At 39.6% G+C, this 17,817-nt stretch overlaps 1 protein-coding gene across 9 annotated transcripts in view; it reads right to left on the bottom strand.

Annotated features, from left to right (window-relative positions):
- Positions 1-17,817, bottom strand: part of ABCG2 (ATP binding cassette subfamily G member 2 (Junior blood group)) — a 127,627-nt gene that overhangs the window by 4,417 nt on the left and 105,393 nt on the right. For all 9 annotated transcript variants that reach the window (XM_027544104.1, XM_027544107.1, XM_027544109.1 and 6 more), the window contains 5 exons: positions 16,983-17,233; positions 11,272-11,354; positions 6,352-6,441; positions 4,759-4,883; positions 3,382-3,536 (listed from right to left, as the gene is read on the bottom strand). In XM_027544104.1, coding sequence (XP_027399905.1) covers positions 3,382-3,536; positions 4,759-4,883; positions 6,352-6,441; positions 11,272-11,354; positions 16,983-17,233 — 704 coding nt within the window. The remainder of the gene's footprint in view (positions 1-3,381; positions 3,537-4,758; positions 4,884-6,351; positions 6,442-11,271; positions 11,355-16,982; positions 17,234-17,817) is intronic.

Raw genomic sequence — 17,817 nt, 5'->3', positions numbered from 1 at the left:
GACTAGTTTCTAAAGTTTTATATATAATACAAATCCTTAAATAATAACAAATCAAAGTAATATATAAAATAAAACATTTTAATTTTGAAGAACACCTTACGTATTATTTTACACTATAGAAAACATATATAATGTTGCCCATTTTCTCAATACTGGTTAGATTGGCAGTTTTCAAACTCAATAATGGAAGAATTAAACTTTGGCAAGAGTTTGTGCTAATACCTACCTTTTAAAGACATGTACTGCTACTCTACCAGATATGGCATGTGTATGAAGTAAAGAGGCTACACGTTTCTGTTTATTTGATGTTTGTGGCGGAAAGTAGTAACTGGTTCCTTTCATCTACTGATTCATCTTTGTGTGTGCAAAATGTAGGGCCATGTAAGGTTAGGATTAAGTAACTATTTTCAAAAGGTAAAGAGAAATATATTGATATAAAGAAATGTCAGGAACCCAGAAAGGAGAGGTCCTAGTACTGGAATTTTTCAGTATTTTTAAAACACTCCTTTTCAAAATATAGGAGGGGCCCAAGACAGACCCATGCACATGTTGCTCTATTTTCATGGAACTTAGGTTTCCCCCTGGAGAGCAGTAGATCCAACTAAACCATCTCAGCTGCCGATTAAACAAGCCAGCACTTCTCTCCCACCAGCAGGAAAGTCAGACAATGGACCTGTCATTTTAACAGTTTTTTAAAATTTTAAAAATAAAAATTTTGGGGGTTTTCAAACTTTCAATTTATTGAGCTTTGATGGTATATCACCAAGAGGCCTCTTTTTAAAGCTCATCAGTAACAATACATTGACTAAGGTTCTAATAACTGTATTAGACCAGTAGCAAAACTAGCTGGGTGAGATCAAGAAAAAGCTGATACATTCTCTAATCAGATCAGATCACTCGCTCAGTGGTATCCGACTCTTTGCGACCCCATGAATAGCGGCACGCCAGGCCTCCCTGTCCATCACCAACTCCCAGAGTTCACTCAGACTCACGTCCATTGAGTCAGTGATGCCATCCAGCCATCTCATCCTCTGTCGTCCCCTTCTCCTCCTGCCCCCAATCCCTCCCAGCATCAGAGTCTTTTCCAATGAGTCAACTCTTCGCATGAGGTGGCCAAAGTACTGGAGTTTCAGCTTTAGCATCATTCCTTCCAAAGAAATCCCAGGGCTGATCTTCAGAATGGACTGGTTGGATCTCCTTGCAGTCCAAGGGACTCTCAAGAGTCTTCTCCAACACCACAGTTCAAAAGCATCAATTCTTTGGTGCTCAGCCTTCTTCACAGTCCAACTCTCACATCCGTACATGACCACTGGAAAAACCATAGCCTTGACTAGACGGACCTTTGTTGGCAAAGTAATGTCTCTGCTTTTGAATATGCTATCTAGGTTGGTCATAACTTTGCTTCCAAGGAGTAAGCATCTTTTAATTTTATGGCTGCAGTCACCATCTGCAGTGATTTTGGAGCCCCAAAAAATAAAGTCTGACACTGTTTCCACTGTTTCCCCATCTATTTCCCATGAAGTGATGGGACCGGATGCCATGATCTTCGTTTTCTGAATGTTGAGCTTTAAGCCAACTTTTTCAATCTCCACTTTCACTTTCATCAAGAGGCTTTTGAGTTCCTCTTCACTTTCTGCCATAAGGGTGGTGTCATCTGCATATCTGAGGTTATTGATATTTCTCTCGGCAATCTTGATTCCAGTTTGTGTTTCTTCCAGTCCAGCATTTCTCATGATGTACTCTGCATAGAAGTTAAATAAACAGGGTGACAATATACAGCCTTGAAGAACTCCTTTTCCTATTTGGAACCAGTCTGCTGTTCCATGTCCAGTTCTAACTTTTGCTTCCTGACCTGCATACAAATTTCTCAAGAGGCAGATCTGGTGGTCTGGTATTCCCATCTCTTTCAGAATTTCCCACAGTTTATTGTGATCCACACAGTCAAAAGCTTTGGCATAGTCAATAAAGCAGAAATAGATGTTTTTCTGGAACTCTCTTGCTTTTTCTGTGATCCAGCGGATGTTGGCAATTTGATCTCTGGTTCCTCTGCCTTTTCTAAAACCAGCTTGAACATCTGGAAGTTCACGGTTCACATATTGCTGAAGCCTGGCTTGGAGAATTTTGAGCGAGCATTACTTTACTAGTGTGTGAGATGAGTGCAATTGTGTGGTAGTTTGAGCATTCTTTGGCATTGCCTTTCTTTGGGATTGGAATGAAAACTGCCTTTTCCAGTCCTGTGGCCACTGCTGAGTTTTCCAAATGTGCTGGCATATTGAGTACAGCACTTTCACAGCATCATCTTTCAGGATTTGAAATAGCTCAACTGGAATTCCATCACCTCCACTAGCTTTGTTCATAGTGATGCTTTCTAAGGCCCATTTGGCTTCACATTCCAGGATGTCTGGCTCTAGGTCAGTGATCACATTATTGTGATTATCTGGGTCGTGAAGATCTTTTTTGTACAGTTCTTTTGTGTATTCTTGCCATCTCTTCTTAGTATCTTCTGCTTCTGTTAGGTCCATACCATTTCTGTCCTTTATTGAGCTCATCTTTGCATGAAATGTTCCTTTGGTATTTCTGATTTTAGACCTAACACCCAAAAAAGATGTCCTTTTCATTATAGGGGACTGGAATGCAAAAGTAGGAAGTCAAGAAACACCTGGAGAAACAGGCAAATTTGGCCTTGGAATACGGAATGAAGCAGGGCAAAGACTAATAGAGTTTTGCCAAGAAAATGCACTGGTCATAACAAACACCCTCTTCCAACAACACAAGAGAAGACTCTATACATGGACATCACCAGATGGTCAACACCGAAATCAGACTGATTATATTCTTTGCAGCCAAAGATGGAGAAGCTCTATACAGTCAGCAAAAACAAGACCAGGAGCTGACTGTGGCTCAGACCATGAGCTCCTTATTGCCAAATTCAGACTGAAATTGAAGAAAGTAGGGAAAACCACTAGACCATTCAGGTATGACCTAAATCAAATCCCTTATGATTATACAGTGGAAGTGAGAAATAGATTTAAGGGCCTAGATCTGATAGATAGAGTGCCTGATGAACTATGGGATGAGGTTCGTGACATTGTACAGGAGACAGGGATCAAGACCATCCCCATGGAAAAGAAATGCAAAAAAGCAAAATGGCTGTCTGGGGAGGCCTTACAAATAGCTATGAAAAGAAGAGAAGCGAAAAGCAAAGGAGAAAAGGAAAGATATAAACATTCTCTAATAATATAAGCTATATTTCAATATACAGCTTCCTTAAAGCAGAGTCTGATGTACAGAATCCTCAAGCAGATCTTACAGGATAGGCAAGTTTGGGGGTAGGAATAAGGGGAAATTATAATGCCTCAGAGAAGCACAGTTTGTACTTACCATCATAAACACAAAAGAGATGGTCATGAGCAGAGTTGCTATAGATACCACACTCTGACCTGCTGCTATAGCCAGTGCCATGGAACTAGCTGAATAAGCCACCATCATCAGGGTAAGCATCATGATGAAGAAGGCCTCCACCTTTGGCTTCAGTCCTTAGGGAACAAAGAGGGGGTTAATCGAACACTGTCTATCAGGGACTGTTTATTATGCAAAAAACACTGTAATACTTTGAGATACTACTATCACAGTGAAAAAATTCATCCTTCATCCAACCACCCAATATAACCATACAAAGTTATATGCAATTTTCTTTTTTATGCTCACTGTATAAGCACTTTTCCATGTAATGCTCTTGCTTCTTTATTTGTAATTATTAACAGTTTTTGAGTGCCTGAGATGGAAAGCTGTAGACAACTAGCCAGAATTCTACTGCTTTCTCTTCTAAGAAGGAAACTTGCCAAGAGCACATTCATTTTACCTAGACATCACATTACTCACTCTTTGCTATAAAACCATTAGTGAAGATAACTGGTAAGGTCAGGATTATATGACCACTCAATGGTTTTAAAATCTGGGGGAGTGGGTCCATAATCCAAGTCTCCCAAGACAAATCACCCTATAACTCTGGGATTGAGGATGTGGTTAAACAAGCTTCATAAAACTGCTTTATAAACTAAAATGGGCTAATACTATGGGTCAAACAAGAATCTGAAGACTTCAGAACAGCCATAAGAACACCAGGTAGGAATTTAAGAATCTAGGTTCTATGCCTGATTCTTTATGATACACCCTCTTATTTGTAAAACAGAAATTTAAACTCAATCAGTAGTGGCTTGTCAAAAAAGAAATATTTTTGGAGTGTGTATATATCTGTGTGTGTGGGCATCTGTGTATGTGAGAAATAAAAGAGAATTCTGATATAATGAGCCTGGGGTATAGACTAAACAAAATGTACAAATCAATCTTTCTATATCTATCAAACAAATATTTTATTACCAGTAAGCCCCAAAAGTCACTATCTTCATTATCTTTATATATTCATACACAAAAATAAAAATATAAATAGGTAAGTAATAAATATCCCAGCTCCAGCTCCTCCTACATAGTGTAAAGTAGTTTTAGGAATTATTTCCATGTTTGTTGTATATAACACGCAGTATGTCTACATATAGTTTTATAAACAGTTTTAAAAGTTACTTTGGAGAAAGCCTTGACAAAAATCTCCTTGGAGAACAGTTATTTCAGAGCATGCATAAAGAACAGATGCTTCCTAATCTCAGGACTTGATTTATAGTTTTGAGAACCAAAGCATGTTTACAGAAAGTCCCCTCCCATCCAAGACTAAAGACATACATCTTTTGTCTTATTGCTTACCTAACAAGAAGTATGTTATACAAGTAAATATAATACTTGGTAACATCCTCATGGGGAGTAAATCAGATAACAGTTTTCCAAAGAAGTAAGATGACACTCTATAGTATCCACTGATGTATTCATGTCTAGAAACAAAAATTCACATCATACATCCTACATTAGTTTAAGACCAGGAGATTAAACCATTTGCTATACAGATGTCCTCCCTGCTATACAGATGGGATTGGTAAAGAATCCGCCTGCAATGCAGGAGACCGGGTTCAATTCCTGGGTCAGGAAGATCCACTGGAGAAGGGACAGGCTATGTACTCCAGTATTCTCGGGCTTCCCTTGTGGCTCAGCTGGTGAAGAATCTGCCTGCAATGCGGGACACCTGGATTCTATCCCTGGGTTGGGAAGATCCCCTGGAGAAGGGAAAGGCTACCTACTCCAGTATTCTGGCCTGGAGAATTCCATGGTCTGTATAGTCCACGGGGTCGCAGAGTCGTACACAACTGAGTGACTTTCACTTTCATACAGAGTTCCACTGCTACCAGAGGTCTAACAGCTACCGCGTCCCCATCTTTGAGGTTAGCCCACCACCCTTCTTCCCGGTCAGCATCAGGCATGTCTCACGTGTGTGCCTCCCCTGGGATATTATCCCCCAAGGCTCTGTGCAATGACCCCTCTTGTCATTGCAGAACTCCCTCCGAATGCTGGCCAGTTGGCCTCTGAACACCCACTCTGGGGGAACAGGTCCTGCATCACCTCCCTTTCTCCTGACCCTGGCTCTCTTTGAAGGCCAGCCTGCCAGGAGCTCATTTCAGTGGTTCCTTTCTCCCTGCTTCTAACTATGAAGAAGGTGCTGTTGCTGTTCTCTAAGCCTCAAATGCAGCTTTAGGCCACTCATCTCTTTTACTTCTTCCCCTTTCATGATAAAAAAAGAAAATGACACCCCTTTCCATGATCATGCCTGCCAGCCACAGTGCCTGCCAACCTGTCAGTGATCAAATTCTCTTTTCACCCCTCTTAGATTCTAGATCCCTCCTTTTCCTGAGATCTTCCTCCTGTAATTCCAAACTATTCCACCAAGATCTTCATTCTTTCCCTCTCTAATGATTCCTTTCCTCAACATGTAAATACACAAATCTCTTCCAACTATGAAAAACAGAAGAAACAAAACTGCTTACATTTTTTAAGGCTGCTCTCTGGCTCCTTCATTCCCCCTTCCACTGAAGACTTGGTCTGTTTTCTTGGTCACCTTTACCTCCTCACCTTGAATATACTGTTCAACACACTACCTTCTCTCTACCAAGTCCCTCAAACTTTTCTTGTGACAGTCATCACAACTTCTTATTTGCTGAAAATAAAAGATCCTTTTCAGCCTCTTATTGCTTGCTTTCTCTGCAGCATGTAGATTTGTGGACGGTGCCCTAATCTTGAAACTCCTTTCTCCCTTTTGTATCAGGCCCCACGTGCTCATGGTTTTCCTCCCAGACTCTGGCTGCTCTTTCTCAGTCAACACTGGTAACCCCCAGGAACCAAGCCATGGCCCAGTTTTGGATGTGACCAGTCTGACCAGCAGCCCCGTTCCTGAAACAGAGACCTACTCACATAAACAGCTTCTTCTCCACCACCAGGAGCTCCACGGCTGACACACTGCTGAAACACTGGTTGGTCGTCAGGAAGAAGAGCACCCCGGCTCTGTGATGTGAGAAAGGGAACAAAAGCCAAAGCACTGAGGTCAATTAAACATTCTCAGGTCATTTTTCTTCCTGCAAAATTCTTTCCCCAAATGATATCTTAACACATTAAACACACAACCGTTCTGGCTAAAACAGAGAGGGAAGCATGAGCCCCTCAGGTCACTCCCATACCCCTGCGTCTCCACAGTGGTACCCTTGGGACTCCACGTAGCACAGTCTGAAATTCACAACCAAGTTTGCTGTAGATTGAACTGCATCCTCCCCAGGTCCTATGCTGAAGCTGGAATTCTCAGTGTGATGGCATTTACAGATGGTGACACTGGGAGCTGGTTGGGTTTAGATGAGGTCATGAGGGTAGGGGCCTCACTACGGATTAGTGCCCGTAGAAGAAAAGGAAGAGACATCAGAGCTCTCCTCTGCCATGCAGGAACATAGCAAGAAGGCGGCAAATAAGCAGAGTATCCTCTTCAGAACCCGATCATACTGGCAACCTTATCTCCAGAACTGCGAGAAATGAATTTCCGTGGTTTAAGCCACCAGGTCTGTGGGTCTTTGCACCAGGGCTTCCCAGGTGGTGGTAGTGGTAAAGAACCTGCCTGCCAATGCAGGAGACATAAGAGACATAGGTTTGATCCCTGGGTCGGGAAGATCCCCTGGAGGAGGGCATGGCAACCCACTTCAGTATTCATGCCTGGAGAATCCCTGGGACAGAGGAGCCTGGCAACTAGAGTCCATAGGGTCGCAGAGAGTCAAACACAACTCAAGCAACTTAGCAAGAACACACAGTCTGTGGCAGTCAAGCCGACGATTACTTATTCCATAAAAATACTATCAGCTTGGATTTTAACTAACGCCAATTATAGTTCTTAAAGTATGAACAGAGAAACAGTGAGACAAATAAAGTCTGCAAAGGTTAAAAACCTCTATCAGCCACTTTTTAAAAAGTCAAGTAATGAAAAAACGAAGATAAGGCAAAGTGAAAGCCAGTGGAGGGAAACACTGACCAACACCTGATCACACATCCACTGCACAACCACCAGCACAGCCTTGATACTCTCCTTGACCACCCCCTGCTAATGGGGTCTCTTTGAGCTAATGAGCTCAAAACAGAAAACAAAAAAGAATGCTCGTACAGAAAAAATTAGTTTGTGTACCTGGGAGAAAAAGAAGACTATTAATGCTTCTCTCTCAGTAAAATAATAGAAGTTTAAAAAGGAAAGTACTCAGTTAATCCACGCTTGGACAGATACATGAATTTTATGAAAGCATGCCACTACTCCTGAAACACTGCTGAGCTTTCCTTCCTAACCAAGTGATTTAATTGACATTGAGAATGTGAGTTGAAACTAAAAGAGATGCGGTGGCACATCATTTAAATGATACAAGAGAATTTTTAAAAAGGTAAACCCAAGTGTATAACCTTAAAAAAAAGAGTCTGCAGACAGTCAGTAATTGTTTTCGACACTTTCGCCTTCCAAAATAATGAACTTAGGGAATAACTTGTTTTAAAGTAAATGTTTATACAATAAAGAAATGAGAAATAGCCAGGCCTACAACACAAGCAACTATGCTACTTGTGAAGCTAAGTGTGCTACTTGCTGTACACAAATAAGCCTAATATCAACGTGAAAGGCGATTTCAGAAAGGGGGACGTGGCACTATTCAGCCCATTTGTTAAGTGTTACATCTAATAGCACAATAATGTTCACAATGATTTTAAGCTAGCACATAATGAAATTTCTTCTAAATCACAGGACAATTTATTTTATACTAAGTAATTTTATTGTTTGGAGAAGGCAATGGCACCCCACTCCAGTACTCTTGCCTGGAAAATCCCATGGATGGAGGAGCCTGGTAGGCTGCAGTCCATGGGGTCGCTAAGAGTCAGACACGACTGAGTAACTTCACTTTGACTTTTCACTTTCATGCATTGGAGAAGGAAACGGCAACCCACTGCAGTGTTCTTGCCTAGAGAATCCCAGGGATGGGGGAGCCTGGTGGGCTGCCGTCTCTGGGGTCGCACAGAGTCGGACACGACTGAGGCGACTTAGCAGCAGCAGCGATTTTATTGTTAAAGAATTTAATGTATTCCAGTTCTTTCCAAGGTGGCAATTCATGTCTGTAATATCTATCTATTGATTCAAATATTCTTAAAGTAACTTTTCCCTTAATTAATTATGATTTGTTTAGCTATCTCCACAGCTCTGTAAGGTAGTTGTTAGGTCACAGAGCTCATATTCTATACATGATTAGACAGGTTAAGAAAAAGAACACAGAGAACATTTTTCTGGAATAATTCACTCCCCAAAAGGAGAACCAAACCACAGTGGCCTCCAGGGCAACTTCAAATGATACAAAGTGGCAGTAAGCTTAGGTCAAAGATACAAGTTAAAATAGCTCCAATGCTCTATTTTTCCAGAAAACATCTGACAGAACAGTTAAGGATCTTCTATATTTCTGGATTCTTTTACCAAGAGCTTTAATATCCAGATTTCTTAAATTCTACTTGAGGACAGGATTCCCAATATTCTTTTTCCAAATGCTTCCTGCTACACAACACAAAAGCCCCACAGGCTCTAGATCCCTGTGATTACAGGAATCTGTGCTTTGTGCTTCACAAAAACACAGCATCTACAAAGGGTACACACTGCCTATTACTAACAAGTTTCCAAACAGGTCAGAGAAGAGCCCATCCTTCAGGAAAGATAAAAAGAAAAACAATGACTCTGATAACTCTGGAAAAAAAGAAAATGAAACTCCAATAGTTATCTCATGATCTGCTGCCACATAAGAGATATTTTACTTTACCTGAGGCACTGACTTTTATGCTTGTTCTTTCTTAACAGTCATCCTTTCCCAAATATCAAAACAGATTCAACTTAAGCTACTGCAACTTTGCCTACTAGTGAAATGGGGATACAACCATCCAAACTTCTGGCTGGAAGGGTAACCTGAGGATCCCAGATATAAAGCCCAGAGGACAATGCCTGGCCCAAAACAGCTCTCAAAACACAAAGCCAAGGAGAACTCTACAGTCTTCCACTCTGCTCAGCTCCTTTATTCAGACTATGCTGCTAAGTCACTTCAGTCGTGTCCGACCCTGTGCGACCCCAGAGACGGCAGCCCACCAGACTCCGCCGTCCCTGGGATTCTCCAGGCAAGAAGTCTCATCAGGAAATGTAGCTTTAACAGCTGTTGTAACCAAAACCAGGTAAGGTAGTACTAACCCAACAACAGAAAGAACTTGAGTCCCAACCACCACCCCATGTCAAACAAATCAAAAATCAAAAAGAAATTAACTCACATGAAACAAAAGGAAAAAAAAAAAACAGATAAACTGGACTATGTCAAATTTTAAACTTTTGTGCATCAAAGGACACAACAACTGAAAGAAAAGACAACCCAGAGAATGGCAGAAAATATGTGCAAATTTATATCTGTTAATGGTTCATATCTAGTATATACAAAGAATTTTACAGCTCAACAATTTTTAAAAGCCCAATTAAAAAGATGGTAAAAGAACTTCAATAGGGCTTCCCTGGTGGCTCAGTGGTAAAGAATTGGTCTGCTAATGCAGGAGACACAGGTTCTATCCCTGGTCTGGGAAGATCCAACATACTGTGGAGTAACTAAGCCCATGCACCACAATTACTGAATCTGTGCTCTCGAGCCCAGGAGCCACAACTACTGAAGCCCAAGTGCCCTAAAGCCATGATCTACGATAAGAGAAGCCACTGCACCAAGAAACTCATACATCACAACTAGAGTAACCCCACTTGCCGCAACTAGAGAAAAACCCATGCAGCAACGAAGACCCAGAAGGGCCAAAAATAAGTAAATAAATAAACAAAATTTTAAAAAAGAACTTCAACAGACGTTCTTCCACATGGTCAAGGCACATGTGAAAAGATGCTCAACAGTACAATAATCATTAGGGAAATGCAAATCAAAACCACAGTGAAATACCATCTCCCACTAATGAAAACAAAACAAAAAATTAAGTGTTGGTGAGGTTGGGAAAAAACTACAAGCCTGAGCACTACTGGTAGAAATGCAAAATGGTACAGCTGCTATAGAAGAGAGGATGGCAGCTCCTCAAAAAATTAATGGAATTACCAAATGATCCAATAATCTCACTTCTGGGTGTATATCCAAAAGAATTTAAAGCAGAGACTCAAACAGATATTTACTTGAATATCCACATTCATAACAGCATTAATCACAAAAGCCAAAAGGCAGAAACAACCAGTACCCATGGTCAGATAAATCAATACACAAAATATGGTATATCCATACAATGGATATTATTCAGTCTTTAAAAAGAAATTCTGACACATGCCACAACATGGATAAACCTTGAAGATACTATACTAAAGACAATAAGCCAGTCACCAAAGGAAAAATACTCTAAGATTCCAATTATATGAGGTACCTAGAATACTCAAATCTAGAGACAAAATGTGTAACAGTGGTTTCCAGGGGTTGGGGGAAAATAAGGAGTGGGAGTTGTTGTTCAGTTTGGGAAAATGAAAAAGTTCTAGCACTGGATGGTGGGGACGGTTGCACAATAATGTAATTAATGCCACTGAAGTGTACACTTAAAATTGGTTAACAGGGTAAATTTTATGTTCTGCCTAGTTTAGCACGATACATATATATATATGTTATATAAGAATATGAAAACTCTCATTCAGCTTTCAGTTCACTGACTTGTCCTATGCCTCAGTGTACCCTGTGCTTGTTTCAAATTCAAATTCTTAATGTAATTTCATAAACTTGAAAGAAAAGTAACCACACACTCTCAAAATCAAGACCCAGATTTACTCACCTGTTCTGGATTCCTGCAGGATCATTTTTTAGATCATAGAAAATGGCACCTATAACCAGTCCCAGGAAGACTGTCACAATTAGCTTTTCAAAAAGAAAAAAGAATTTCAATTAAAGGTAAAAACTTAACACACCCTTTATTATTAAAATATATCTGGCTACTTAATCAAATCTCTCCACTGATACAGATATTTTAAATGGCTTGAACACAGTCCTCAGGAAAATATAAAATGTACATGTTACTAGACTGCTTTTTGAGTTAAAGTAAAAATAACTTATTCATGTGTTCAGGAGACTGACAGGAAGACAAAGCAGAAAAGCTAAGATTCCCAGCATTTTAGCGGGCACTGCCAGTTCATGGTCCAGTTCAGGCTCTGGGGCCTGGGAACGACACGCAGTGAAGCAGAACAATGCAAGCACCCAGAAAAGTAGTTTGGGGGCAAAATAAAGCCCAACTGGCTGAGAGTTCTGGCCTAAACTCTCAACCTTTGTGCTAATGAAGATGCATAGTGTGATATTTCAAGAGGTTCCAATAAAAACAGGATATCCTTACTCTTAACATGAAAAACCAAATGAAAATAAATAAAAATTTTAAAGTACACTTAAAAAAATTCTAACAATGAAATTTTACACAATAAGGAAGTAGGGGTGAGCTGAGTCCTCTATCCGACCTGGGGAGTCCACGCCTACAATGGAAAAGTGCAGTGTCACTGTCACCAAAGCATTCGGCCAGCTCTTGCTGAGGCACCGAGTGCTTCCATTACCCACCCTCCTGTCACTGCTCCTCTAGCAGCCTCAGCCTAGAGGGTCTACCACCAACAGCTGGACTAAGCTGCCAAGTCTTCGCCATTCTTACCCACCTTTGCTGACTCCTAAGAGTGTTTGATGACTCCTAAGAAACTTCTAAATGTTCAAGCTGGTTTTAGAAAAGGCAGAGGAACCAGAGATCAAATTGCCAACATCAGCTGGGTCATCGAAAAAGCAAGAGAGTTCCAGAAAAACATCTATTTCTGCTTTATTGACTATGCCAAAGCCTTTGACTATGTGGATCACAATAGACTGTGGGAAATTCTGAAAGAGATGGGAATACCAGACCAGCTGACTTGCCTCTTGAGAAACCTATATGCAGGTCAGGAAGCAACAGTTAGAACTGGACATGGAACAACAGACTGGTTCCAAATAGGAAAAGGAGTACATCAAGGCTGTATATTGTCACCGTGCTTATTTAACTTATATGCAGAGTACATCATGAGAAATGCTGGACTGGAAGAAACACAAGCTGGAATCAAGATTGCAGGGAGAAATATCAATAACCTCAGATATGCAGATGACACCACCCTTATGGCAGAAAGTGAAGAGGAACTAAAAAGCCGCTTGATGAAAGTGAAAGAGGAGAATGAAAAAGTTGGCTTAAGCTCAACATTCAGAAAATGAAGATCATGGCATCTGGTCCCATCACTTCATGGGAAATAGATGGGGAAACAGTGGAAACAGTGTCAGACTTTATTTTGGGGGCTCCAAAATCACTGCAGATGGTGATTGCAGCCATGAAATTAAAAGATGCTTACTCCTTGGAAGGAAAGTTATGACCAACCTAGATAGCATATTAAAAAGCAGAGACATTACTTTGCCAACAAAGGTCCATCTAGTCAAGGCTATGGTTTTTCCAGTGGTCATGTATGGATGTGAGAGTTGGACTGTGAAGAAGGCTGAGCGCCAAAGAATTGATGCTTTTGAACTGTGGTGTTGGAGAAGACTCTTGAGAGTCCCTTGGACTGCAAGGACATCCAACCAGTCCATCCTAAAGGAGACCAGTCCTGGGTGTTCATTGGAAGGACTGATGCTGAGGCTGAAACTCCAATACTTTGGCCACCTCATGCGAAGAGCTGACTCACTGGAAAAGACCCTGATGCTGGGAGGGACTGGGGGTAGGAGGAAAAGGGGACGACAGAGGATGAGATGGCTGGATGTCATCACCGACTCGATGTACATGAGTTTGGATCAATTCCGGGAGCTGGTGATGGACAGGGAGGCCAGGCATGCTGCAATTCATGGGGTCGCAAAGAGTCAGGCACGACTGAGCGACTGAACTGAACTGAAGAAGACTGGATAAACATCACTTTTGTGTTTAAGATTTTTAAGGTTGATAAAATGTCTCTTAAAGATATTTTTATAAACAAAGATTTAGGGTTATGTTATAACTTATATAAGGAAATTATATTTATTATACTTTTAATTAAATTTTATTAAATGTATAAATATAAAGATATAAGAGATGATCATCCAAAGAAAACAAAATATCCTACCATATACCTTGGAATCTTCAGAGTTAGAAAAAAACCCCAGCACTACAACAGTGCAACGGTATCAAAGCTTGTAGTAACTTGTCAAGAGACTTTTGGCAAGAGGCAAACAAAACTGGAAAACAAGATCATGATCTGTGAAGACTAGCTTGTGAAGACCAGAGTCTGGAAAAAATATGATTTAAGATGTACTTAAATACTTCCTTGCTAAAAAACCACAGTCAGAAATTTGAAAAAAAAAAATTTTTACTACCCTGGCTTATCTTAATTACCTTCAAAATGTACTATACTTCATGTCAACAGATCAACTCCCAAAGTAAATAATGATGATCCCATTAGCATGTGTGCATGCACATGTATACTAATCCATACTTTCACACTGTAAAACTCCAAGAATATTCAGACTTTTAAAAGCGGGCACTCTACATGCTTTGCATTCAAACTTAATAACATATTAACAGACTGTCAGGTTTAGCATTAAGATGTTTCCTAAAGGTTTCAAAGCGCTAAAAGTATTTTCAAGGAAAGTTTTCAAACACTGACAAAGTGATTAAGCTCATAATTTTAGCATGATTTTACAAGATGTGTCTATGTTATTCCTTTTTCCATTAAGCAAAAGAAAACAAACAGGAAGACTAAACCTTGCTCATTGGAGCAAAGAGACTCTATCCTATGAGTTCTGTGCAGATGGAGTCTTTTGAACAGAAGGGGGAAGAAAAGGAAATTTCCTAAATATGTAATTCTAATTTTGTTCAATTGTATTTAGCAACATTTTTCAAGGTGAATTCTAAGGGATGTTTATGGCTGTTGCTGAAAAAATTAATCCATAGTCAAATGTTAAATGTGCTATTAGAAACTATGACTCTCCCAGAGACATGATAGGATTTTCCCAATTGATTTGACCAGGAAAACTTTGGGACATTAAATGAATATTAAATCTTATATAGAAAATCCATTCATTCCAATACCTTCCAAAGACAACCTTTGGTTAAATGCATTACCAAAAGCAAAGTCTAGCTCATGTAAATGACTAGTTCAAAAGTAACTATTGCTATAAGACTATCCACACGAGATTTATCAACAGGAAGCCATAAAATATTTTAATAGCTCCACATTCAAACACTTAGAGAAGTAAAAGACAGACTCCCAAGATTAAAAAACCCTAAACAGAAGTCAGCAAGCTATGGCCCTAGGCTTATTTCTGTTCAGTCCATGAGCTAAAAATGGTTTGTGGGTTTCTTGGACCATTTTTTTAATTGCAAAAAATACATATATATTTCTTGTCATGTGAAATTCATATACAATTAATATTTCAGTGTCCATGAAAAAAGCTTTATTGGAACAGAGTCACGTTTATTTTTTAAATGTATTTATGGCTACTTCCTTCCTAAAATGGCAGGGTTGACTATCTGAGACCAAGACCATGTGACCCACAAATCTTACAGTATTTACTCTTTGATCTTTTACAAAATTGGTTTGCCTATTTCTGGCTTAAGCTAACTTTCCAGGACTGACTCATCTGAAAAAAAGAGTTTCCTCCCACAGGCAGATGCTCAGGGAAAAACAAGATTCTGTCCTTGTTCTGTGAGATTATCACTGCTGTGAACATTGTTGGGATTCCTGTGGCAGAGTTGAGTTCACTGAGGAGGAAAGCACCTGAACATACAACCTGGAGACACTAGGCCTGCCTGGAGCTGGAATCTGAAGAAAGCCCAGCACCAAAAGATGCATAAACCTGGCGTACTATTAAAAATAGCCCCACATTCTAATCACCCCTACCCAGAACTACCACATAGGGTCATTTCCTGGTATTAGCAGGGGGATCCCCTTGGATACCAAAATCTACAGATGTTCAAGCCCCTCATATAAAATGGAGTCATACAGTCAGCCCTCCACATCTGTGAGTTCCTCCAACCTCAGTAGGTGCAGAACTTGCAGATACTGAGGGCCGACCATATGTGACTTGGACAAGATATTTAGAAACCACTTTCAGAAGCAAGTGAAATTTCTTTTCCAAATAAAAAAATCTAATACATAAATCACACTAAAGAATCAACACTCATATCATTTTACTGTTGAACAATGGATAATGAGGTTGACATTATTCACAGAAGTTGTTCCCAAATAACATCAAATCTACTAAAAGAATTAAAAAGTATCCTTGACTGAAAGTACATAAAACTGTTCATGTTCTGACAAATGCCAAATAACAAGTTAAAAGTGTCTGGATTAATGGGCAATATGTCTTGAAGGATATAGGCTCTCGAAATTAATACTTAAAAGGCAACAGTACCACAGTATGAAAATGATGCATGTATAGTAAGAAATCAGTGATATTTCATTAGAGCCAACAACACACCATCTTTCAGTACTCAGTAGAAATTCAATGAAAATAAAATCAGCTACTCCCAAAATAACTGGTTAAATTGACTTCCTTAGAAAGGATGAAAAAAATGAGGGTTTTGGATGACAGAGGGCTTAAGAATAACAGAAAAATCATAAAGGAGTAATCATCAACAACTATCAATGAAGTCAGGCAAAAGAGAAAAAGGAACATTAACTCAACTCAATTAAGAGAAGGTCAGTCTGACAGTGAAGAGTCTTATTGAACAGAATTCCAGTCTGCTTACTACCTTTGTGTTAACTGCACACTGTTTTAGGTATCTAGTGCTCTCCTAAGATCAGAACCCCTAAATGAGGAAGGCTGATTAGAAGGGACAGCATCTGTAAACAGGCTCTTCAAGAAAACAGTGAGAGGCCCTATTGCTTTCAGGGGCATTCAGCAACACCAAGCTGAAGGTGTCCCTGGCCACCTGATGTAAGATGCAAACCAACCAACTTCTTTCCTTTCTTTCCCTCTTCCCTTCCTTTCTCATTTCCTTTCTCTATTTCTCTGCTTAAACTCTCTTCCCAGCCCCTTTTACCATCTGACATGCTATTTATTTCTATATGAATTTATCATCTGCCTCTCCTCATAAGAAAGCTCCCCAAGAGCAGGGATTTTATTTTTGTTCATGGCTATATACAAGCTCTAAAATGCAGCACATAATCAATAAGAACTTATTGAATGCATCAGGAAATGAACATGCACAGCCATCAAAAAACCACAAAATGTGGTCAAACATTTTCTTTACTTAACAAGTTTTGGAAAAAAAAATTTTTTTTCTACAAAAATTATCCATTTACAGCTTGTCTGAACCAAAAAAATTCTGAGTGGGTGATCAAAAAAAAAAAAAAAAAAAAACCCACTAAAAAATAAGTCTTTCTAAAAGTAAAAACCTAATTAGGTTTTGCTTATTTCTATACCCTAAATGGAATGGGGATAAATAAATATAGCATGGGCAGAAGATAAGCATAATGTCCCCCAAATGAGTTTTTTACAGCATATTAGAAGACTCCGGTAGGTTACCTGAGCTATAGAAGCCTGGGGATTACCCAGTAAATTTTTGAATGAACGCCTGGAAATCCATTTGAGCTGATGACAGAAGGAGGTGGCATAAGTGACCTCCTTGTAGGATGGAAGCTTCTTCCTTCTCTGATCCCCTGAGAATTTATCTAATTCAACTTTTGTTTCCTTGAAGAAGGAGGAGTTGACATAAAACTCAGCTAATTTTTCTATGAGTGGAGTATCTTTTTTGGAAGGCTCTGCAGTCTCGTTAGCTGTGGAATAAAAGCAGATAAAAAGGAAACATTATTTTTAAAATAACAGCAGATTGAATCCATTTTTCTACAACCCCTTTCTTAGATTTTACTCTAGCACCTTCATTCTAAAGCTCGAGTATAAAAAAATTATGGGTTCTTTCACTGATTTACAAGGTAAGAAAACAAACTAAATTGGCCTCCCTCCATAAACTTACGGATACAGCAAATTCACTGATCTTTTCCTAATTTTAATATTGGGACCCTAAATCTTTCAAAATAGACTTCTCACAATTTGGAGTTATAATTCCTAAAAAAGCCAAACAAAACACCTGGTCCTTGCTTTTTACAATGAATAAATGCATAAATTGCCAAGTTTCTTATTTCAAAACACTACATAGTTGGCCCTCTGAATTCGCAGACATGGAACCCAGGGATATAGAGAGCCTATAGAGGGATTGAGCATCCTTGGATTCTGGTATCTACAGGGCATGGGGGGAAGGGGTTCTGAAACCAATCCTCCATGGAAACCAAGGGACCACTCTGTAAACAATGGGCACTTCTTTTAAAATGGGAACTCTTGTTAGAACTGACATTGTCCTATT

Source organism: Bos indicus x Bos taurus, chromosome 6, assembly GCF_003369695.1.
Source record: "Bos indicus x Bos taurus breed Angus x Brahman F1 hybrid chromosome 6, Bos_hybrid_MaternalHap_v2.0, whole genome shotgun sequence".
NCBI classification, from domain to species: domain Eukaryota; kingdom Metazoa; phylum Chordata; class Mammalia; order Artiodactyla; family Bovidae; genus Bos; species Bos indicus x Bos taurus.
The sequence above is the reverse complement of the archived record's forward strand: the minus strand, read 5'-3'. Positions and strand labels throughout refer to the sequence as shown.